The following is a 25,201-nucleotide window of genomic DNA, read 5'->3' on the forward strand; positions in this document are numbered from 1 at the left end:
AAAATACATTTGTTAAGAATGCTGATGAATGTTCACAATGACTTCCTTTAAAAAAAAAAGATGCAAACTGATGCAGAAATGTGGAGAACTGAATAGTGGACAGATGAGAAACTTAGAGAAACCAAAATTGGCTGATTTGACCATCCTACCCAACCCCCACAAATGGCTTCCATATAAATAGAGCTTTTTACCTGCCCATATAGCAGATGCAGGGAATTGTGGGTCTTGCATAAGCTGCACAGAGTAATGTGAGCCATGTCATGCCTTCCTTTTGGAAACACCTAATTGGAAGTGTCAGAACCTCCCAAGTGAGCTTACACTTAACCGTAAAGCCTAACCATGCGGTAAAACTACAATCCCTTACTGTAGGACTGCAGCATTCAATCAGTTGACCTTGATGTTTTAAGCCTTTTAAGACTATGGCCATTAAAAAAAAAAGAAGAGTCAGATGTGGACATCAGCATGTAATACTTCTAAGTGGCTTGTTTAATTAATTAAAATGCTATTGCTGAGTTGACTGGCCGTGGGGTGGGGAGCTCCTAGGTAAACAAGATAATGTGATAGGTATAGTACAAAACAGTTTTGCTGAAGTGGAAACAAATAAATCAATGCAATTAGTAGCAGAGAATATAGGAAACACATGTTTTCCTGCATTACAGCAATATATTTGCCATCCCCCTCCCAATCAGATACCATTAAGAAACTATAAAGCATAAATTTCATAGCCTATGATTGCAAAACTGATAGTAGTATTGACTGCAACATCCATTCCTCACAAAAAAAAAAAACTCCAGGATCCTGATTCTGCACTTTATGCATGGCAAAAATATTACTTTGCCTTCAAATGCTTCCTTCCCTGCAAAAAACTGTTCTGTCTTCTCAGTCTCTGTAGTAGTACAGCACTGGGTTGACCGTGGCAGCCCCTCTTATTCCCCAGTCGGCAGTGCAGATGGGTGCAGCTATATAAAGAGAAACTGCATACAGTACTGTGCAGGAGCTAACAGGCAGTGAGAGACAGTGTGGTTTGGAAGTGCTGGTTGCACTGAATGTTATCACCAGAATTCATTCGTTTCATTGGCTCTTACCCATACATGGAAGAGCTTTAGTTCACTGGTAGAGCAACTCTCTTGCATGCAAGATAGCCCAGGCTCCTGGCAGCTCCTGGCAGGGCTTTGAGAGGCAGTCAAACAAGTAGCGCTTAAACTGGGGCTATACTGAATTAAGAAGATGCAGGCCATTGATGCTAAATTTTCCCTTTTTTGAACTCCTGGGCCACAGGTAAACCGTATAGAAAAGCAATTTGTGCAATGATTTAAAAAAAAAAAAAAATGGGACCTGCAACAAAACATTTCATTGTGAAGTTCCCCTGTTTAGGTTTCCAGTCACTCTGTTCCAGTCACCACCAGACCTCTCTGGTATTCCACTCCTGCCTCCAACTGCCAGCCACCATTCCAAGCCCACTGAGCATGCTCAGTCCCCATTTGGCTGCCTTGGGGGTTTCCCCCTACCTGTAGGTTGGTTGGTTCTTCTAAGAAACTTTTTTGTAATCTAACAGCCTTGGGGTTTCCCCAAGCCTGCAAGTGCTTCCTTCTTGTGCACGTTTCAGCAACATAAGAACTGACGCTGTTAGTAAAAAAAGAAAAAGAAAAACGGTGTGGGAATCAGAAGTTACTTCTAAAGATTTTCTCTCTCCTTGTTTCCACTTGGGTTTCCTTTGCTATTTGCACTTAGCCAAGGTAATGTACTATGAAATGCTTAACAGATGTAACATGTGAGTAGAAAGCTTCAATTAGCTTCTTGGGGAATGGGGTGGGTGGCAATGAAGCTGGATTGTAGGCTCAGAAGTTGCATGGTTTTCTGGCTTTCCTTTTTGATTTTGTGAGTCAACACATTATTAATTGTAAGTATGTTTGTTTATTTTTTTGATGCAACTTAGTTAAAAAAAATCAAAAACCTGCTAAGATTAATATCCTGTCTTGTCATCCAGGGAATTCAACGTGGCATGCATGGGGGCTACTTTCCCCCAATAGCAAATCCTCTGCAATGGCCCAGTGTGACCTGGAAGCCAATGTAGCTCATCTCCCTACTCACCTGTGTGCCTTAGGGGTGAAGAATTATCTGTCTCCATGCAGTGGGATGGGGAGGGAGTTTCCATACAAAATGTAAATACCCCTTCTCCTGCCCAGCCTCCCTTCACTCAATTTCCAAGGATGCTGAGAGTTCTTTTCATATTAGCTCTGGGCCCTCTCTATCTGGCCTCCAGGACTCTCCCCAGACCTCTTCTTCTCAGCCCTGCTGCACCCCTTCCCTGAGTGCTTTTGCATGGCTGGAAGTTGTCCTTGAACTACAGTAATGCTGCTTACTTGCCTGAGCAGAAGAACAGCTTGGTTGAATCAGGCCACCTGGCCCAGCAGTGGCCGACCAGATACCTGTTGGGAGCCTGCAAGCTAGAAATGAGTGCGACAGCACTCTGCCCACCTGCAGTTTGCTGCAACTAGTTTTCAGAGGCAGAGTGTCTAGATGTCTGAATTGCGCATAACTTGAATGACAGTAGAGTCACATGTACTGTGACAAGAGTCACACCTTTTGCCCCACCCACTTTTTTGCTCTGGCCACGTCTGCCAGTAATTGCCTGATAAAGCTTCCCTACTCCTGCCCCCCCCCGGCCGAGAGCCTTCCTAAATACATCACATTTATTTTATTTATTTATTACCTTTATATACAACCTATATCTTCCAAAGATCTGAAGGTGCTGTAGATTGTTTTCCTTCTCCCCATTTTCTCATCACAACAACCCTGTAAGGTAGGTTAGGCTAAGAGATGGTGATTGGCCAAAGGCCAATCAGTGAGTTTTATGGCTGATGAGGGGGGATGAGGGGGGATTTGAACCCTGCTCATTATAGACAATGTATCTCAATATAGATCCATTCATTATCTATATTGTTTCACTCAGGGTAGTAGGGAAGCTTTTTAAAGAAATTACATTTTTTTGGATTTTTTTTTATCAAGTTAGGCATCTCTGTACAAATGGGGAGTGGCGGTGTCCTGTCAACAAAGTTCACCCTGCTCATTTATTTAACAAAATGTCCTTTTCAAAGCTCTGACTGTTTCCCCTTAAATGAGGAGAGCAGAAGCAGTGACCAAAAAAGAAGGAGGTGTTAGACAACATTCCATTTCTTTTCTCCCGCTGCAGTGACTTTGGTTCGTACAAAGGGCTCCCAGGGCATTCCGGGAGAAAGTGGTTATTTGCTGCAGCACTACACTCAGCAAGAAATAAACTATCTGTAAACACAATTTGCTCAATAAAGTCAATAAAGCCAAAAGCAAGTTCTTGTAAGGGTCTAGGGAAAGGAGAAGTTTGCACTTAAAGCACCTTGGCTGAGGAAGACTATAAATTTACACCTCCTGACACATGCCCTTTGGAAACTTGTGCTTCCTCTGTTTTTGTTGTCATTACTGAGTGCAAGTGATACCCATAAATGTTGAGGGTGTGTGTGTGTAGATATATATATATATATATATATATATATATATATATATATATATACTGTTTCAGCAAATGTACAGCTTTTTAATCGAATGAAAACGCAACGCAAACTCAGCCGAGATCTCATCTGGTCTTCATTTTCTCCTAATTTATAATCAGGAAATCCATTCGTACAGGGCATATAATTTTTGCGCTTTCTAGTGGCTTGTGGAACGTACCGTTCTGCACACAGTCACATTTAAATTGATAACCGTCCAGGCAAAGTGTAATTTTAAAGTACAGGCTAAAGGAAGGGTTTGATCTCTATATTAGAAGGGCTGCTCCAATTTTGTTGCTGCTGGGTTTTCCCTTGAGTTGTTTTGCATCTGAATTTAACCAAGACCACCTTCTTCTCCAGTGCATTTGACTAAAGCTGCCTCAGTAGAGGCCAAAGCTTTCAGCGTACAGAGGAGGATGCGGTTTAAGCATCCAGATTAAATGCAGGCTCTCCTTAGCTGCAGGCCACATGCATGTATTCATCACTGATTTCCAAATGACGGGTTTGTATATCATTGGTTTAGAGTCCACAGCCTTACATTCCGGGACCCATATTCTGCCAAAAGCATAACAATTTGGTGGCTGGAAGGAGAAACAGTCATTATATGGCTCCAAATTGCTAGCTGGCACAATGTGCCAAGAACAGCAGAAATCCGCTGGTAAGGAGAAGATTGCAGTCGCTCTTTAAAATAATTTGATGTTCTAAAAATACAAATGCAGGAAATGTCATCACGTTTCAAAATATTTTACATTAGTAGGTAAATACATAAAGAATTGTGTGATTGGTGTTTCTAAGTGGCACCGTCTCTAAATGATAGGAAAGCATTCCTGGTGTTGCGTTTTTGTATTAAATAAATTGCTTTGATTTGAAGTAAATCATTTGTAGAAAAGAATCCCTCCCCCTGCACCCCACTCCATTTCTCTTCCTTAAAATAACAAGCAGGAAAATAATCAGACTCTTGTAGTATAAAGACAGACACATATACATATTTGTTATATTTTAAAAATTGCATTATGTGCAACGTGTGTTTAATTGCACACATGCAAGAACGCCACATTCACACTCTGAACAACTGCTAGTCATGACGCATTATATGGCATGGCCAACATATTTTTCCAGAAAAAAATAGTCCCTTTATGTATATTGTTATCAAACCAAGCCTTCCTTCATGTCTTCTTTATAGTACTTTCCTGAATTCCGTAAATATGCCTTTAGTTCTTTCCTTTAAAAAAAAAATGTTCCCAAAAATAATTGTAGATTCGGATAATTATTTGAATCCCATTTCAAAAAATGTGGTTTGTTTGCAAAGCATTCCTGCATTCCTGCATTTCTTTACAGTGAACTCCTACCTTTACTTTTTACATTTCTTTGCGTCACCGGTAATGCCAATCAGAAATCTGAACTAGCAGAATACATTAAAGTACATAATGCAAACCTGGCCCCACTTACCTGGGCGTAAGCCCCATTGAACTCAGCAAGACTTACTACTAAGTAGACGTGGTTAGGATTGCACCAGGAAGCTTTCCTCTGCATGCTACATGGAAATGAAATGCCAAGATAATTTTTTTATGCTTATGTACAGTATACGTTGTACAAGGGCAGAACTTCCTGAAACTTTGGCCCTAACTTTGTAGTTTTAAGAATTTCCCGAATATTTGTGGTACAGTTTTCCTTCAGTGTTGTTGGACACAGATTATTTGACTGGTTGGGTCTAAAAGCAATTGCCATGCAATTTGATGCCTTTTTAAAGAAGTCTTCCTATGTTGAAATGTGATTTAGATTTTAAACAGGGGTGGCTAACCTGCAGGTGTTGTTGAAGTCCAATTCCCATGATCCCCAGCCAGCGTAGCCAATGGCCAGGGTGACCAGAGTTGCAGTCCAGCCACATCTGGAGGGCCACCTCTGCCTTAGTCTTAACTATCTTACCTTTGGCAAATGTAAAGCAAGCCTATTTTCTTTGTATTTGCCTAGCAGCTCTCTGTGCCTGTGTTTTGTGCGAGAGAGTTTGGGAGACTTTCTTTGGCAAACACTGTTGATTCCCTGCTATTAAGCACCATCTCAGACTTGTACGTTTCAAATAATTCTATCAGGGTTTCAGGATTCCATGTGCCACTGGAGTTCTCTGAAACACAGGGTGATTAAAGGCTAACTCTTTTGGTGGCCTTGAAAATGTGCCCTTAGATTTGAGGCTTCCAGCTATCTAGGCAACCGCACAGCAGGTGGCTTTTGGCACAGAAGTCGCTGGGGGAGAAGAAGGAAGGGAGGGAGGGAGAGTCAATGAAATGTGAGCAAAAGCCCCAAGGAGGAGAGTTGGGAAGCCAGTCCCGGAGTAAATATGTTTTGGGGCTTTCTTCCTCTTCTTCTTTTTAGTAGGCGTCTCCTTTTCCCTGAGTGGCGTTCATGGGCGAGAAGGTGGATCCAGCTTTTGGGCGCTTGGGAGAAGGTGCTAATTGCAGTGCCGTGCCAGCCGTTATCATTGTTATTATTGCCGTTGCAGAAAGAGAAGGGGCTGCTTCTGAAAGCACCAAATTAGCACAATACGGAGATGCTTGAATGTCAGGATGTAAAAGCCTTAAAAGCAAAAGACAGCAGAGATGAGATAGAGGGGTATTTTCAAAATCACACAGCCAACTCCTCCTGCTGAAATCAGCGTTCAGGATCGAGCTCTGAAGGTGGAGGAAGGGAGAGAGGAGAAGGTGGAGGAAGGGAGAAGCATTGAAGAATTTTCCTAGTCCTCCTCCAGTTGTTTTTTGCTATTTCTCTCCCCCCCCCACCAGCCTTTCACCCCCCACCATGGAAATTATAGCCTTGCTGCACTTTCCTTTGTTTCAAAACAAAAAAAAAAACCTGAAGGGGGGGGGAGGAGTGAGTCAGGCAGAATCCTCTTGTATTTGTCCATGAAAACAGCCTGATCCAAGAAGGGTTTTCTTTTGTTCTTTCTGCTTCTGTTCCCCACCCCCACTCTCCCTGCAATATTGTCTGAGGTTAGAGTCTTTCTTCTAAGTAATGCACACTCGGTTGTATTCAGTTCAGTGTTCGATACTATATGACAAGCACGCATAATCCAATCACCTGGTTGCCTCGGGCAACCCAATTTGTTCCCAAGGTCACCAGGATACCTGTTAGGACCCTTAAAAAAAGTTTGGGCTTTTATTTTTAATCTCCCCCACATTTTTTGTCCGTCTGTCTGTCTTAGCTGTCTATCTTTATATAGTTACAGAGAGAAATGGGAAATAGAAACCTGGGATATTGGGTAGTATCCAACTAACTTGTTCCATCCGTGCAAGGATTTGCACTTGCGCAGTGGAAACCCCTCCCCCCAACACAACAAAATGCACTCCATGCCCTCCTCATATTTCTTCTGGGTTTTCTCCCCACCCTCCACAGCAGATTTGGGCGAGGGGGAGGAGGGAAGTTCAGTTACATGGACATAAATCCTTGCACTGACAACAGAGCAAGTTAGTTGGATAATGCGCATTGTTATTAATTGTGTATGTATACTCCTAACTGCCTCCTTCAGAGGGGTCACAGCTGTGCGCTTGGGCATATCCCAGTCTCTCCCCCCCCCCCACTCACTTTTGCATCAGTCCTGTGTGGTAGGTTAAGCTCTGAGAGTTACCGAATGAGTTTTATGGCTTCCTGGTCAAGTGGTAAGAAATGCTTCCCAAGTACAAGGCTGTGGCAGGGCTGTGATATAGACGTTTGAGCTCCTAGAGGGGTATCCAGGCTGAAGGCTACGCAGATATTTCCCCAGTTTCTCATTGAAGAATCTGTGGTGTCTTTTCCCTACACAGGATGCCATTGCTATTTTAAAGTATTTGCATTTGATTTTTTAAAAAATCTGTTATGTTGTTTTCTGCCCTTTTGGATGGGATAGAAATTTAATTGATGGTGTTGATGAATTTGACTTTTGGCCTCCTTACACTGGGCAAAAGTAAGGACTGGCATTCTGCTGCCTAATTTGAAGCAGCAAAAATGATATTAGAAGAGACTGCTGGATCAGGCCAGGGGCCAATCTAGTCATGTCCTCAGGCTGTATCCACATAGCAGTAGAGAGGTGAAGAGTTGGGGCGCAGAATAAGGGAACTGCTCTGGATCTGCATATGGTCAAAAAGAGAATAGTATATAATCCTATTTACTAATTATCAGGATTATCAGCACTAATAGGTGCTGATCCTTTTGTAGCTAAAGTGGAACCATTGAAGGGCAAGAGATAGATTTCGGGGGTTCCAAAACTCATAGAAGAAGAAAAATAAACTTGGGGGGAACCAAAGGGGATCCCCAAAAACATTTGTATAAGGACTGACCCCACCAGATGCTGACTGTCCCATGCAGGACATGGAACTTGGGAAAGGGCATGGCTGTCGGGGCAACAACACCACACTACTGTACAGCCTTTCGTTGCAGCTCCCATGTGTTAACAGAATATATTTGGCAGCTGATCACTGTTGGCTACTATGTGTTTCAGTAGTTTAGCAAGTCTTCTGATTCTATTTGTATGGTTGATTCACAGCCTAATGGTGACATAGGACCGTCTGCCTTTCCTGTCAGTGTATTATTGAATTAGGGAATGTATAATTGTTTCAAGTACATTGCTCCACTTGGTACCTAGGCCACAATTTCATAGAAGAGCACAGTGTTTCCGTTATCTGACGCTTCTTATCATCCATGCGCCGTTGGTGTCCTCCATGTGATATGTACTCTTGTATTTCAGGTGTTTCGCATAGCTCTGGCTTTGAGATGGGAAACCCAAATGATGATGATGATGATGATGATGATGATAAAAATATTTATATCCCACCCTCCCCAGCCGAAGCCAGGCTCAGAGCGGCCAACAACAGTAAAACGATAAATGATACCCTCTCCTCCTACTCCCACAAATTAACATGGGACACAATCCGCTAGGGTGTTCTTTTATGCATGCCTCAATGAGATAAATGGGACCTGTGCATGATCATTGCCAGGAGATGGTGTGGCTCTCATTTCTTAAAAGGAAGGTGGTGCAAGAGAACATTCTGGTGGATTGTGTACAGTGACAAATATCCGACTACATTCCACATTGTGCTGCTCTGAATGGAATGGGAAATCTGCAACCACCCCATGTCGCAGACTCTTCTTCCAGGACCACTGAAATAATCCGAATATATAGGAGATTGCAATATTTCTGGGGGCATGTTAGTGTTAACTGAATTCAAGTGTCAGCCTACGTACCAAAGAAGCGTTTTTCAGTCCGCATCTCTCCTTATCATTTTTTTTCTCTCTCTCTCTCTTCAAAATTCCACAGGGAACGGGTATGGCAACCCCCGAAACTCACCAGGTCTGCTGGTCTCACCTGGCAACTTGAACAAGAATATGCAAGCAAAGTCTCCTCCTCCCATGAACTTGGGAATGAACAACCGTAAACCAGATCTCCGAGTGCTGATTCCACCAGGCAGCAAGAACACGATGCCATCTGTGGTAACACATTTTCATCCTTCCCCTTCAAGATAGAAGTTTCCCAGGCAGCACTAAGGCCATGGGGGATCGAACACAAGGGCTTGTCTAATGTATCTGTTGTAAGGCTTCCTTGCTTAAAAAGGGAGTTGCTCAAGCAAACTGAAACAAAACAAAGACTTAAAAGTCATATCTAATTAAAATGTATCTAATCTAATGTAAAAAGCCTGAATCAAACTTAAGAGTTACATTGTTTCTGAATCAAATTAATTATCACTTCTCAGAACACATATGAAATCAAAGTCCCTGTACATAAAGTTTGATGGGGCTGTTTGATGGGATTCTGGATAGCAGAGGGCCTTAGGGGTAGTTTCAAATAAATTTTGTTGTCTTCTGAGTAGGTCCCTTCTCTCTCTCTCTCTCTCTCTCCCTCCCTTCCTCCTTTCGATTTTAATGTATTTATTTTCTTCAAGTCTTTTTCTTTCCTACTTTTTGTTTTACCACTTTGCGAGGAAGCCTGCCTCACCATGAGCAGTGGTAGATAGAAAGCCCATGGCTCTCCATCAAAGAGCTGCTTGACAGCCTTAGCCTTTTGATCAAGCCCAAAATTCTCTTAGTGTATTTGATACTGCTGGGACGGCTGTTCAAGAAAGCGAACATACAGGTGCGGTGTGAAATCCACACATTCTCCACCTTTGAAATCAATGGGGGTTGCAGTGCGGTATGCTTTCCACTAACATGCTTAATAAACCTTAAAACACAAGATGTAACATCAAACCATGGTCTGGTACTACGTGAACAAGCCTGGAAAATGGGTATATCCCCTTGCATGCTCTGAGCTGTTAAGTAGGAGGAACACAGAAAATTGTCTTGTACCGAGTCAGAACATTGGTCCACGTAGCTCAGTTTTGTAAAGTCTGCCTGGCAGCAGCTCTCTGGGGTTGCAGGCAGGGTCAGACCAGGAACTGAACCTGGAATCTTCTCCTTGCAGGCTATGATGGAGCTACAGCTCTTCCCTTTTAACAACTTCCTCTTCCTGTTGTTCTTGTTGTTATGTCTAATACCCGTCCTTCGCCAGCAGGTCCCAGGGAGGACTAGAACAACTTAAAATCCAAACATATCACAGTCACTGGAATCGGGTGGGCCCTGAAAACATGCATTTGTCACAGACCAAAAGCTGTACGGGAGCCAGTGTGGTGTAGTGATTAAGAGCGGTGGAATCGTAATCTGGTGAACTGGGTTTGCTTCCCCGCTCCTCCACATGCAGCTGTTGGGTGACCTTGGGCTAGTCACACTTCTCTGAAGTCTCTCAGCCTCACTCACCTCACAGAGTGTTTGTTGTGGGGGAGGAAGGGAAAGGAGAATGTTAGCTGCTTTGAGACTCCTTGGGGTAGTGATAAAGCAGGATATCAGGTCCAAACTCTTCTTCTTCTACAGCGAAGAAGCCAGATACACCTTTATGGAGAGGGAATTCCACAACTTAGGGGCTGGTCCTCTCCTGGGCCACCACCGTCCAAACATCCGAGGGAGATGGAACTTCCAAGGGGGGCTCCTGTGCTGGTCATTACACCCAGGAAACGTGCAGCAACACAGTGTTGCCAAACAGCATTTGATCCCAATTTGCAATCCCAGTTTTCAGGACAAACTGGGGTAGGCAACCTGTGGCCCTCCAGATGTTGTTGAACTATAGCTCCCAGCCTTGGACATGTAGGTTAGTGTGGATGGGCGCCTCCCCTGCCACAAAGTCTCTTTCTACATTCCCTAGGAGTGGCGACAGACGCCTTCCTCCTACCCCTATTCCTAGGGCTCATACAAAGGCCTTCTTTGTACCTCCCTGTGGGAAAATGTACATTCTGGCCTCACCCCAGGAGAGTGCAATACTGCCCCTCAGTGAGGCCAAACTTAGATTCACAAAATGTTTAGGGGTATGCATACCCCTGCGTACCCCCAGAAAAAAGCAGTGGACCTATATCTTTTGGACAGCAACTTCCACCTTCCTTCTGTTTCACGGTTTCCTCTGTTAATATCACAATAGGAATTTCTAAGCTTCTTCCCAAAGATTTGCAGAAGACCAATAGTTGATTCTTTATTTCACTGAACGACTTCAAGAAGTGATGTTTTTGAAAAGTGAAGCTTTAAATCTTCCACTCTGGAACCAGGGTCACATTTTTCAATAATCGGAAACAGCAATTATTCTTCACGGAAAAATCCTTTCTGTTATTATTGGTTTTTTAAGGGGGGGGGCATTATTAATTTGGTGTCGTCAGATTATGTTAAATAGAACTAGGATACTGTCAAGCCATCAAAAGTCCATGAGACATGCTAGTGTCTTTTAATTCCCTACAAATTAGCATAGTGGAATGTGAATCTTTTACCAGAAATCTAACATTTAAAAGGAAAACATATCACCCTACAACCCCCATTGATTTTAAAGGTGGAGAATGTGTGGCTTTCACACTGCATTTTAAAAAATAAAATAAAAAAATAAGTAAGATCAAGGTGGCACGTGTAAGTGACGCAGATAATATTTGTTTTCTTCATGTAAAATGGCAAGCAATATAAACAGTTCTATCTTCGCTCCTAGCATTATGCATTATGAATTAAATTTGGCACTCAAGGTAAAACTCCCTAAATGCAGCACTCCGCTCTTGAAGCAATGATATAAGTACAATCTCATAGGCTGCTCTTCAGATGACTTAGACAGTGACACGGCATCTCCATCAAATGATTTTTCCCAAGGAACATTTTCAAGGGGTTCTCTTCCTGGTGGGGTCTCTGGAAACCAAGTACTTTGCAGCCACTGGGGCTGAATTAACAAAACAAAGACTTGATTGGGGTGAAAGCTGGTCTTCACCTTTGAGGCAAATGTCTGGAGGTACTAAATGCAAGGCTTTATTCAGCAGAGACAGGCCCTGTGAGCTTCAAATAATTTAATGAGAGCAGCTCAGGTTATTACTGCATGGCGAGATTACTCTGGAGTAAGCAGTTTAAGAGAGAAAGAGAGGGTCACCCCAGCTATGCTTTGAAATAGATCTATGCCTTATAGAATAGCAAAGTGGCATACTTTAGAATATCTGCTTTTGCTAATTATTCATCCTCCTTTCTTATGCTGTCAGTCTGAGGATGTTGATCTGCTTTTGGTAAGTGAGAATGATCTTTGTTTTAGTAATGCAAAAACAGTTTGTTTGCCAGCCCTCACTGAGCTAGTAGGAAAGCTTCTTTACCATGAAAAGTTTTATCAGAATATTTTTTTTTAATGCCATGTTACTTTCTGTCAGATCCTATAATTCAAGAGTTGGGAGTGATTCTGAATCCTCTTCCTGTTTAGAAAGAATATTGCTGTTCTAGGGATTTCATCTTCCGATTTCCCCAACTTTCATATATTCACACTGAATGCTCTGTACATTTAAGTATCCCAGGCTGAATTTTTGCATGTTAATAGCCAACACCAAGAAAATATAAGAAACATCTTATCCTTTAAAAAAAAAAAAACCACCAAAAAATAGTTTAAATATCCTTCAAGTAACTTTTGCCATTGATGAAAATGAAGTGGTCACAGCACCATCTGCTGGTGGAAAGTGAACACGCAGGTTTACGCTTTCATATACAGTGGCTTGCTTATTTGCAACATACAACACTCTGAAAGAGATCTGTATGAGTAAGCATGCTTCTGTGCACATGCCACTTGCTGGGCCAGGAACTGTGGGTGTGACTTGGGTGTGCATCCATGTACATGTGCAGTCTATCTGCACTGCACTGCTTTCAATCAAGTGTGCATTCAGTGCTCTTCTATATTGTGACAAAGCTATCATATATACCTGTTTAAAGCATGGCTGACTTGGGGTAAAATGCCGTCATTTTAATAATACTTTACAACCAGATTTTTAAAAAACCTAAACAATGCAAGTTACATATAATTAGTTATCATCATAGCCTGTTGGCTTACTAGTGTGTCAGGGTGGGGTGGGGGCGAATCTTATATGTTACTAGTTTGGTTACCTAGGAGATTCTGATGTAATGGGTTACTATGGAGACAAGTGGTCTCTTGAAAGATTGTAAATCATAAGGATTGGCAGAGTTCATAAAAGCCAAACGATAAATGATTAATTTTGTGAAATCTTGTGTACAGTTGTATATCGTATGAACAAATCTGACACCTAAATATAGCTCATTTCGACTGTTTTGCACCCTGCCATTAATATGTTTATTTTACTTACTTTAAAAGAATCAGAGGATAAATAACTCTCAGTCTGCTCAGTCATTGGCTACCCCAGTGGTTTCCGTGGCAACTCCTACTTTGCCAGGGCAAGGGATGGGAGGATACCCATCAGCCATTTCAACAACATATGGTACCGGTAAGTTTCCACATAAGATGCAAGCAATGTAGATGGGGGGGGGGGAGAAAAGCCAGATATTGACAGTACTACTCAGTACTACTGAAATGTCTTCTTGTGCACTACTTCTCTGAGTACCATTCTGGCAGAAAATGCAGGAATAAATAAATTGTCAACTGAATCATAGGAATAGAGATGTATTTTTTATTGTGCATCTCAATAAGAAATTACGTTAAGTGAGCCACTTGGATTTTCATCATTTGCTCAACAGCTTCCGTAGAAGCTTAAAACTGGTGTTCACCACCAGGCATCAGGTACAGCTCTTACCTGATGCTTACCCAGTTCTTAAGGTTTTCAAGTATTCGGTGCTATTTCTGATGTGCTCCACTATGCATCTGTCCAATTCATGTCGTACATCTTTTGTACTCCCACACTGCATCCATTTGTGCAGCAGAAAGGTGTGGTCGAAAAGTGGTAGCAGCACATCTCATCTTTTAAATTGGACCCATCTGTTTGCACAGTCTGTCAGGGCTAGGCTGGGCTGTGGTTAAGGTAAAAGGTAAAGGTATACCCCTGCCCGTACGGGCCAGTCTTGACAGACTCTGGGGTTGTGCGCCCATCTCACTTAAGAGGCCAGGGGCCAGCGCTGTCCGGAGACACTTCCGGGTCACGTGGCCAGCGTGACATCGCTGCTCTGGCGAGCCAGAGCCGCACACGGAAACGCCGTTTACCTTCCCGCTAGTAAGCGGTCCCTATTTATCTACTTGCACCCGGAGGTGCTTTCGAACTGCTAGGTTGGCAGGCGCTGGGACCGAGCAGCGGGAGCGCACCCCGCCGCAGGGAGTCGAACCGCCGACCTTTCGATCGGCAAGCCCTAGGCGCTGAGGCTTTAACCCACAGCGCCACCTGCGTCCCTGGGCTGTGGTTAGATGTGTCCAAATCTTCACCTGGAAGGGACGCTCTTCAGCACAGGATCTCCAAGCGCTGGACCCTTAAGTACAGAAGTGTTTTCTGATCTGGCCTAGCTGAAGGCCGGGCTCCTAGAATTCACCCCAGTCTTCAGACTGCAAGAGCTGACATTGTGCAGCCTTGTTCCCTTCTGCACCTGAAGGCTTGCACATACAAAGTTCACAGGAGGTCCCTTGATGAGATCCCAGCCTCAGAGGTTGCTGGCCTGTGAGCTTGGATGCCAACGTTATTCTCACTTTGTAGTTCCCAGTGATCCTCAATAAACCCTGTTCACTTCAGGCCATATTCAATAAGATGACACTGGAGTGAATGGATTGCTGGCTCCTGTTTCAACATACATTTGTGTTTGATGGTAACAAATGTATGCAGAAGATTTAAAAATTGTCCTCCAGGAATACAGAGAATCTGATTCAGTTGGCATTTGTTTCCCAAGATAACAACCTGAATTTAAGCTTTTGCTGGGGCAGTTGATACAGCTTGATACCACAGGAGTACTTAAGGCACAATGGCTTATCAACTGAAAGAGCAAATGCTTAGGTCTGCAAGTGTATATCAGGTTTTCCCATGACTTTTAAATAATGGCATGTTTTCTGTTCTTGCACCTAGAATACTCACTCAGCAGTGCAGATTTGTCATCGCTCTCTGGCTTTAACACTGCCAGTGCTCTCCACCTGGGCTCAGTAACCGGCTGGCAACAACAACACCTACATAACATGCCACCATCTGCCCTCAGTCAGCTGGGGTAAGTCACTACATCAGCAAGTGCTGTGCGCTCCTGAATATTGCATCGTGGTGGTCCGAGTGAAACAACAATGGCTATTCCCCCCGGGGCAGACCCCTGTCTCTTGAGTTGATATATAGCAGCACAGTCCCGTCCGGGGTGAATTAACAACAAGGGCTCACCCAGCTCAGTAACAAGAAGTATCAGAGAACAGGATCCATATTCTCCTATGCAAATGCTGACTCTGGAGGGTGTAGCATGCAGAGGAGATGGAGACCACAGTCTTGTCAGAGAGGCAGTATCTACTTTGTCCTTGTCAGAAGTAGCTCACAGACAGAACCGGGATGCTAGTTTCCCAGCAGGTGAGTCACTGTTGCCTCCAGGAAGGGAGAGAGGTGAGGCTGCAGGGAGGTCGGTGTGGCCAATCCAATAAATCGACACCCACCTCTCTGCTATCTTGCCCCTTCTCCTCCCCATCCTGGCAGACAATAGTTCCAAATCACTTCTGGTCTTTAAATGAAGCCTGGGAATCCTGGCCCTATCCCCTTTGCATATTCCCACTTCTACGAATAAAAGTTGTTCTGCTGGTTGCAAGCTACTGAGAAAGCCCCTTTCATTTGAAAAGCCAAGTTTAACATGTAATAATAAACTGGCTGGCCCGCGACGTGTCAGTGATGGATACATCATGCAGATACAGTGGTACCTCAGGTTACATACACTTCAGGTTACAGACTCCACTAACCCAGAAATAGTGCTTCAGGTTAAGAACTTTGCTTCAGGATGAGAACAGAAATCATGCTCCAGCGGCACGGCGGCAGCAGGAGGCTCCATTAGCTAAAGTGGTGCTTCAGGTTAAGAATAGTTTCAGGTTAAGAACGGACCTCCAGAACAAATTAAGTACTTAACCCGATGCAGGATGTCTGTCATTTGGTCACACTGAACTCCTGGGGTGTGTGCAGTTCAATGTGTCCAGACTCCCTGCCCACTTCCGACTGAGTTTGCTTGCCCCATAGTCTCTTCCAGCTGAACTGCCGTGGTGTGGAAGTGTTGGCTCCACCTGAGATTGGGCTGCTTTGTTAAGGAGGGCTTTTTCCCCCTTCCCTCCCTCTCTTCGCTTGGCTCAGAGCAGCAATAACAACCCATGTCCAGAAGTGGCCTGTCACTGTGCCACTATAGTGATGGACAGGAATCCTTTATGCAGGAGGCATGTTGTTAATACTCAGATGCTTTTCAGGTCAAGCAGTTTCTATCATTTTATGTTTGCAGAGGGTAAGGATCTAGAGTTGGAGAATGGGGGGGAGGGTGGACATTGCATGCAGAAGGTTCCAGGTTCAGTCCCTGGCCTCCCCAGTTAAAAAGGGATTAAGTTGCAGATAATAAAGATCTGTGCTTAAGACTCTGGGGGGCCACTGCTGGGCAGGGTAGACAGCCCTGGAAGAAATGGGCAAAGAATCGCAGAATCTTTCACCCAACATGGGGCTTGAACCCACAACCCTGAGATTAAGAGTTATGCCTGCACTCTGGTATAAGGCAGTTTCCAAATTGTTAATCTGCCCCTGATTTCAACTGTGCTTAAAAGTCATATTTTAAATATCCAAAACCTGAATGCAGGTAAGGCAGTTCAAATGCAACCTTACACCCCCACCCCAGCCCTTCTCCAGTCTATTAACACAAAGGTTGTTTCACTATTTAGAATTCTAATATATATCTCTCCTCTACTTTTTTTAACTAAAGCTTTAGCACTGCTCAAACTTTTTAACACTTTGCTCTACCAGTTTGCTGTGTATCTTTGCCTGATGTGTTGCCGAGTGACCTCACGTTGACTCTTATGTTTATCTGGCCATCCTCGCACAAGCACATTTCACTTATTTGGAATTCCATTCTAGGAACACAACCTAAACGCCTGCAAGCAAAGCTCAGTTTTCTTTCCCAGTTAAAGGGCATCCGTTCCTGCCCTCTAGTGGCTATTGCAGGAGAGCTCTTTCTTGAAAGGAATGAAGCCTGTTGCAAACCTTTGAAACTTTCAACAAACTACTAAATTTGCACAACTGTAACGGAACAAAAAATGCAGAATACAAAATGAAAAAGAGCAAACAAGCTGAAGTGCTGACTTTTCTTATGAGCTGAACTTCTACATACCATGAATGGGACAGGCTTGATGTAAGAAATGAAAAAGCCTGTGCCAAGTAGCATTAATATCAATGAACAAATTGCTTTCAGTAGTTCACCATAAGATGTAGCAACAAGCCTGTCTGTTTGAGGAAGCAAGGTAATAATTAAATGCTAAACCATCTGCAAGCCTTCAAAGAAATGCCATGCACTATCCTCAATTTCCAATGCAGTCATAAAATAACTGCCCTAATTTTACCTGGAAAAATTGTTCTTTATTCATCATTCTAACTTTGACAGAAACCAGCACTTTACGGGCAACCTTTAACCACACTTTAACTTTGGGGTGACCTTTAACCACACTTTCAGTGACCCCACAAGACACCCCTGAATTGAAAGAGCTTTTTTTTTCCAAGCCAGAAGAAAGGTTAGTGAAACTGAGTATTATTTGGGCTTGGTATAATCTCCAAGCTGGTATATAGGCTGGTTTAAACATATTAGAAACAGACAATTACTAAGAAAAATAATTTGGAAATCAACAGAAACCAAATCCACTGAATAATGTTAGGTACTAAGGGAGCAGAGATTATTCAATAGATTTCAGAATGCATTAATTCCTTTGTTCTAAAATTAAGCAGTGCCTTTCATAAATGCAGTATAATGCACCCTCGGATAAATTTGGGGAGAAATAGGGACAACCAACAAGCCTGTCCATACTAAGTAGAGTAACAACAGAAATACTATGGCGGGGGGGGGAGAGAGAAAGAATTACACTGGAACAAAAAGAGTTTCTTGAAACAATATAAATTTGTAGGTGCAAATGTAACCTTTATTAAACCTACCCTATCCAACATGACATTCTAATCTGATGGGGATAAGAAACAGTAGACACTGGAATAAAAAAGAGTTACTTGAGTCTGTGAGTAAATAAGAAATTCTGAAAATAACAAGTGCATCATCCACTTTTCTCTATTACACCAATGTGTATTGTAAGTGGATCATTTTGGTGTTTTAAAACTTTTACAGATTTGAAAATGTTTTATATAAAGCTATTTTACAGCATCAAGAAATGCTTTTAAATTTTCAGTGGCTCATTTGACCTAATGGCACAGTACTTTAACTACATTGTGGCCCAGTCCTGTGCATGTTTACTCAGAAGCAAGCCCCACCGAGCTCGTGGGGGAAACTTGTTGGGCAAACTCACAAGACAGTGTACGTGGGATTACATCCTGAGTTTATTGGCTTCAGGAGCCCCAAACAATGCCTATCAGAGGAAATGCTGCACTTCCATTTGCTCCTCACACAATCGCAACTGTAGGGCCAACACACTTGTCCTTTCTGTTTGGGAAGATAACGGCACCAATTTTGACAAAAATCTGCTGAATGCTGGGCAGATGAAAGCAATTACCCATGCAGCGTTCGGTTCTCTCTTTGTTGCCTAACAATAGCCATTCATTATTAAACATTGTGACAATTAGTGAGAAAAGCACCGCCACATCATTCCAAGTACAAATGTGTTCACATGAGATAAAGCATTATTTTTGCGTTTTTGCAGAAATTTTGATAGATATTGGCTACAATCCTCCAGTTCTTGGCTTGGGAGGGTGTCCCACTAAGATTGCCAGAGCCGGGTGCAAATATTCATGTGCAAGTGGAGTCTCCCCTGCAGATAACTTTTCACTTCACTTCAAAGGAGCAACCAAATCTATGCTCAGAAAGGGTGACACAGGGCTACCATGTGCAAAGCACATCAAGCCCACATCAAATTTAAGTAGGAGCATGCTGAAAGTTCAGTTTGATGCATGGTTCCGGAGCGTGATTTCACTCGTAATTGGCCAGCTTAAATGGTCGGTGTCTCCAGAGCTGTTCAGATAAACACTTACAACAACCATAGAACCTTTAAGGGGCAGAATGGTATAGCACCCACTAACTGTGCTCTAGCCAACTGCATTCAGGGTTACAGTACTAGGAAAGGAGAGGGGCATGTGTGATTAAGTGGGGAGGGGCATAGTCAACATTGTTGGGGTTGTGGCTTAAAGATGTAGTCCTGCTCCCCCATCTCACAGGTTCCTTGAACATGTTGGAGGGCATCTGAACAGTCTTTGCCTTTAGATGCAAGAAACTCCGTAGTGCAGGCATTAAATCTCACTTTAATTTAGACATTTCACATAGCTATCGTATCAGACTGTTTCCTACCGTCAACATTTAATTTATACTTCCCGTTGAACTCATGCACCTGCTCCGGGAGATATTCAAAGAGCAAACAGCTCTTGGGGTGGCCCTGCGCATTCTGCAACTGCCAACCTGAACGAGTCTCTTTAATTGAAACGAGTGCTTTTGAATTCTTATCTTTCATTTACTCTCACAACACTTCTATAAGGTTTGTCAGGTTTGAGGTATTATTCAGAAGTAGAGCAGTGGGTGTGACAGAATAGTGCCATTGCTGACAGCAGTATCGACATACGTTTCTCCACACACACACACACACACACACAGCCCCATCCCATAGCAACTTATCATCAAATTGGTTTTGTCATACTGGTTTTCAGTACACTTCAAGCTGAAATCAGGACAGCCTGATCCCTCCTCTGAAGAGGCAGGCAGAGAGTAATTCCACAGATGTACCGGTAATTTCTGTTGTGGAGCATGTTGGCTGTTGCCCGTGACACCACTGGAACACAGTAGTTTTACAGCTGTCTGTGTGTGTGTGTGTGTGTGTGTGTGTGTGTGCGCGCACGCACGCACGCGTGTGCACGCACACACTTTTTAAAGTAGCTATATAGATATAGGCATAGAGAGATGTACTGTATTTTTTGCTCTATAAGACTCACTTTTTCCCTCCTAAAAAGTAATGGGAAATGTGTGTGCGTCTTATGGAGCGAATGCAGGGTGCGCAGCTATCCCAGAAGCCAGAACAGCAAGGGGGATCGCTGCTTTCACTGCACAGCGATCCCTCTTGCTGTTCTGGCTTCTGGGATTCAGAATATATTTTTTCTTGCTTTCCTCCTCCAAAAACTAGGTGCGTCTTGTGGTCTGCTGCGTCTTACAGAGCGAAAAATATGGTAGATGTTATTTTCCTAGGCACCATTTTTCACTGAGCACACAGACCCTCTTTCCACCACTAATAGTCTACATCTGCTGTATTTTTAATTTTGTTTAAAAATAGCAAACCTTTCCCTCCATAGCCCACCCCACCCCTTTTCCATTTGTATGGTTATTGAGCTTTGGAAGCAGAACTTGGGGATAGGGCTGTCATCATAGAAAGGGGGAAATTATTTTTAAAATGTTGAAGAACCCGAGATAATAACCCAGTTTAAAAGTAATGCTAAACCATCGTTTATGAACAAGGCCTGGGCTTGCATGCTTCTGCTTCACCTCTACTCCAAGTTCTGATTACTTTAAACTATGATTTATTGAAATACAACAAGCTGGAGGAGGAGAGGAGGGAAAGAGCCCGTGAGTCCAAGGCTCGCTGGTGCTCATTCATGTAAACTTTAAACAATAGTTTAGCATTACATCTGAACCACCAGAGAATTTTCCGAGAACTTTGTTGAGCAAGGATTTAAATCTCCCCCTCCCACATCCAGGTTAATCTTTTGAGTGCACTAGAGAGTACAGAGTGCGGATCCCTCTCGCTGTTGCTGGAAAGTGTGGTCTGAGTTTTGACCTTTCTTAATTTGCCGCATCCTGGCTCGAACCTCTTCTCAAAGCGGCCACAGTGATTTGCAGTTCCGACAGGCAACGAGGCGTTCACGAGGTCAAACGGCCCGGCGGGGCAGAGCCGCAACACTAGCTTCCTGGCAGCAGCCCTGCTGCCACTTCCTGAGAAGGGCTCGAGGGAGGCTAGAGATGTGCGGATGCACCAGTGGCACCAATCCCGCATTCCCACAAGCGAGCCCACACAGCCTTGACCTCCCCACCGCTGCCAGAGAGTAGGGTTATGGCTCCACCCCTGCAATGGGGCCACTTCCACCTCTGTAAATAATATCACCCCTTGCCCTCCTCACTTCCTGGCATGCCCCGGTCTCGGCCTCGAGTCTTTGAGCTGTTGTTTTGTGTTACGTGTGCATTTCCGGGGGGCTCTGCCTCCTCAGTCTGTAACTGGGTTTCCTTTCCTCCTACAGAGCTTGCACTAGCACTCATTTATCTCAGAATGCAAATCTCTCCCTGCCTTCTACTCAAAGCCTCAACATCAAGTCAGAACCTGTTTCTCCTCCTAGAGACCGTACCACCACACCTTCGAGATACCCACAGCACACGCGTCACGAGGCGGGAAGATCCCCTGTTGACAGCTTGAGCAGTTGCAGTAGTTCGTATGACGGAAGCGATAGAGAGGATCACCGGAACGAATTCCACTCTCCCATTGGACTCACCAGACCTTCGCCGGACGAAAGGGAAAGCCCCTCTGTCAAACGCATGAGGCTGTCTGAAGGATGGGCAACATGATAACATTATTAGCTATTAGGGGTTTTTTTTTCCTTGCAGTGTGTGTGTGTGTGTGCGTGTGCTATACCTTAATGGGGAAGAGGGCGGGCGGGCGGGGGTCGATATGCATTATATGTGCTGTGCGTGTGGGGGCGGGGGGAAAAGTCAGGTACTCTGTTTTGTAAAAGTACTTTTAAATTGCCTCAGTGATACCATATTAAAGATAAACAGCAATGCTGAGATAAGCTTCGCACTTGAGTTGTACAACAGAACACTTGTACAAAATAGGTTTTAAGGTTAACTTCTTTTCACTGTTGTGCTCCTTTGCAAAATGTATGTTACAATAGATAGTGTCATGTTGCAGGTTCAACGTTATTTACATGTAAATAGGTGGGGGAAAAGAGGAAAAAAAGGAAACGTTTTTTTGCCCAACAGTGGCAGATCTTTACTGAGAGAGAAAGCAGCTGTTATGCAACATATAGAAAATGTACAGACGTTTTGGGAGACCCAGAAATTGGGTGACCAAGTAAAAAAAGAAAAAGGATGGTCACCTAATATATCTGAAATGCACACAAATATGTTGGCGTATTATTGGAGTATGGCATTTAAAAGAGGACCATACTTGTAAAAAAAAAAAAAATAGTTTGAGGGCTAACCTATTTAATTTTTAAAATTCTGGGTCTGCATCACTTATTAAATAAAAATATAAAAATATGTAAATTACATTTTCCTTATTTTCATATTAAAAAGTAAGACAGAGTTCGCAAAGCATTGTGGCTTTTTGTAGTCTACTTAAGCCAAAATGTGTTTTTTCCCCTTCATAGCTTCGCCAATATTTTAAACATCCCTGAAAGAAACGAAAGGGGACTTTTTGTTTTTGTATAGAAAGCACTACCCTAAGCCATGAAGAACTCCATGCTTTGCTAACCAAGATAACTGTTTTCTCTTTGCAGAAGTTTTGTTTTTGAAATGTGTATTTCTAATTATATAAAATATTAAGAATCTTTTAAAAAAAATCTGTGAAATTAACATGCTTGTGTATAGCTTTCTAATATATATAATAATTATGGTAATAGCAGAAGTTTTTTGTTATCTTAATAGTGGGGGAATTATATTTGTGCAGTTGCACATTTAAGTAACTATTTTTTTCTCCTTTTGGTTTTTCTTTTAATCTGCATACATTTTACAGTATCAGTCAGCTGTTGAAGGCTAATCTGCAAAAGATTAGATTCCCCCCCCCTTCCTATAGCAGCCCATATAATTCTAATCCATCTGCCATCAGTTTTCTGATCCATTGTATATACTGATCAGCTCCATCCTACTGATCTACACATTTGAGGCCCTCTTCTTACTTTATTTATGTCTTGCGTAACTTGTGGCTTTCTGAAAATATTGATCACAACATGATCTGACTCAGCTTGGCCTTCATTCCATAAATTCATCAAAATTGGCATCCTCATCAGATTTGCTCTGATTTGCAACCTGGAGGAAAAAAAGAAAGGAAGTTTAGGGTAGCATCCTTCAAAGCATAGACATCCATGGTGGGAGAAGGCAAAGGAGGCAGTTCCCCACCCCTAAGAACCATAATATCCTGATCCTCAGCTCTTTGGGGTATTTTTTAAATATTAAGTCTAAAGCATTTTTAGGACCTGAGATAGGAGGCAAAATGAACAGGCACTGTTCTCTTTTTTGTGAGAAACTAGCCTGCTCCGCATTTCATATGCTTTTCCATTGCCACCGCCACCCTTCCTTCAGACTCCCATGCTTCAAAGTGAAGTGGAAGTAAATATAAAAATCCAAGAAGGAGTTACCTAAAAGGGGAGGTGCTATCCCAAGTGTAACTGTCTTTTAAACCCAAGGAAGGTTACGTTACCTCAGAAATGTGATTTGGCATGCAAGTGTGGAATATCTCTTCTAGCTTAGACAAAAATAATGGAGGACAGGAACAGCAGCACACCAATTCTAAAGCTCATTGCAAAGATGAGTTGATGGAACCCGAGGCCTGATTTATATATGCATATACATCACTTGCAGCACAGTCTTCAGTGGAGATTACTGCCAGGTAAACGGGTTATAGGATGACAGTCTTGGTCATGCAGCATTATGGTGACTCAAAGCAGAATGGGTGATCCATCTGCAGTGAAAAGTATTGCATTTGTGTTGGGATCTTTACTTAGTCTCGTGTTGCAATCAGAAAGTGATGAGCGTGCAGGTCTGACCCAGCAACTCTTAGTGAGTCACAGGAGCTGACTGTTCCACTCAAGAGCAGTCATGTTTTGCACTGCCTTTGTCACGAGCAGACAAGATGGCCTCAAGTCCCAATCAATTGCTGTGTCAGTTTCAGGCATCCCACAGTTTCATGACCATGCAAAAAGAATAGCCATGTTGTGCTATTTCCAAACCTTCATTCCACCATCACCCCAATATGGAGGAAAGCAACTGCGGTTGTCAAGCAGAAACATGTCCCACAGGGGGAAAGTGAAGGACCTCTTCTCCACCCGCCATTTCTGTTCTGATGGCTGCCTCTTGAGACTTCTTTTCTTTAAAGAAAAAAAATTATAATGTTAGGAGGAACTTACACCTGCATGTAGCATTGAGTTTGTCCCTTATGAAATGACATGTTTTGTTAAGCAGAAATAGCACTGCGTGAAAGAGAGCGTCATTCATTCCGAATGCATCTTTTCCTTCTCGTGTGGAACTTCAGTGGCAAGTGATTGGTAGTTAATTCATTTTCTTTCTTTTAAAATAATAATAATCCTGAGACTGAGGCTTGTTAGGAATCCAGTCCCTCTATTCCCAGATGTGTGTGTGTGATGGTGGTGAGGCTCTATGTAGCTTCTTGGTAGGATAAGAAAGGCACTCTGCAAACAGGTCAAAACACCCTTTGTCTTCATCACAACTTACCGTATTTGAAGCTTGACATGGGGCATTCCAAACAAGTCCTGCATATCAGCCTTGCTGAGCTCTGCAAGTGATGCAGCACATATTCTCAGTTGGGAAGGAGGAATACGAGTTAGAAAGCCAAGTACTGTAAACTTCTTGTACTTCAGTGACGTAAGTCAGCTGGTGCTGCTGCTGTTCCTAAATTATCCCTACCTCCCACATAGATATATTGCCAGTATAAAGAAGAGTGGAGAGAATGGAGGACCTCCTATCCTTTATTACCTGTTAATAAACACTCTTGCTGTGCATTGCTCATTAGTCAGCAATACTTTTTCAGTGTACAAGCGAGAATTGCACTATGACATGTATGCAAAACATCCATCTTACATTGGACCAATGCTGATGTAGATTCATAGGTTTAGTAGACAGAGGTGAACTGTTTAAGCTTGGTTTACGCCACCCATCGCAAATTGTAACATGCTTTTGTTGACTCCTAACAACCCCCAATAATAAGCATGAACAACATAGGTGAAACTTCCCATTTTTTTCTCATATCATGAATGTTACTCTAGACCTATTTCCAGGTATACATTTGCACCTGTGTCTCTGCCTACTACCACAGCTTGTAGCATTGCCGTTTGGGGTGATGAGCTGGTTCAGCAATTGCTTGGTCCCATCCTAAGTATTTATTGGCTGGCACAGAAAATCTTAGGAACATGCTGAGACCACATATTCCAAGCACAGAAAAACAGCTGATCATGCATCATTCTTACAGGTGATTTACAAAAGATACGCAGGCATTA

The 25,201-nt window shown here is 43.0% G+C and overlaps 1 protein-coding gene across 14 annotated transcripts in view; it reads left to right on the forward strand.

Moving 5' to 3' along the window:
- The window catches only part of MEF2C (myocyte enhancer factor 2C), a 173,783-nt gene extending 151,874 nt beyond the window's left edge, over window positions 1-21,909 (forward strand). For 9 of the 14 annotated variants that reach the window (XM_079995648.1, XM_079995655.1, XM_079995643.1 and 6 more), the window contains 5 exons: window positions 8,809-8,981; window positions 12,074-12,097; window positions 13,183-13,312; window positions 14,867-15,002; window positions 21,215-21,909. In XM_079995648.1, the coding sequence (XP_079851774.1) occupies window positions 8,809-8,981; window positions 12,074-12,097; window positions 13,183-13,312; window positions 14,867-15,002; window positions 21,215-21,536 (785 nt within the window). In that variant the 3' untranslated portion in view covers window positions 21,537-21,909. The remainder of the gene's footprint in view (window positions 1-8,808; window positions 8,982-12,073; window positions 12,098-13,182; window positions 13,313-14,866; window positions 15,003-21,214) is intronic. The other 5 variants (XM_079995647.1, XM_079995646.1, XM_079995644.1 and 2 more) reach the window with 3 other exon arrangements.
- Window positions 21,910-25,201: the final 3,292 nt, after the last annotated feature.

This window comes from Podarcis cretensis (genome assembly GCF_951804945.1).
Source record: "Podarcis cretensis genome assembly, chromosome: 11".
NCBI classification, from domain to species: Eukaryota; Metazoa; Chordata; class Lepidosauria; order Squamata; family Lacertidae; genus Podarcis; species Podarcis cretensis.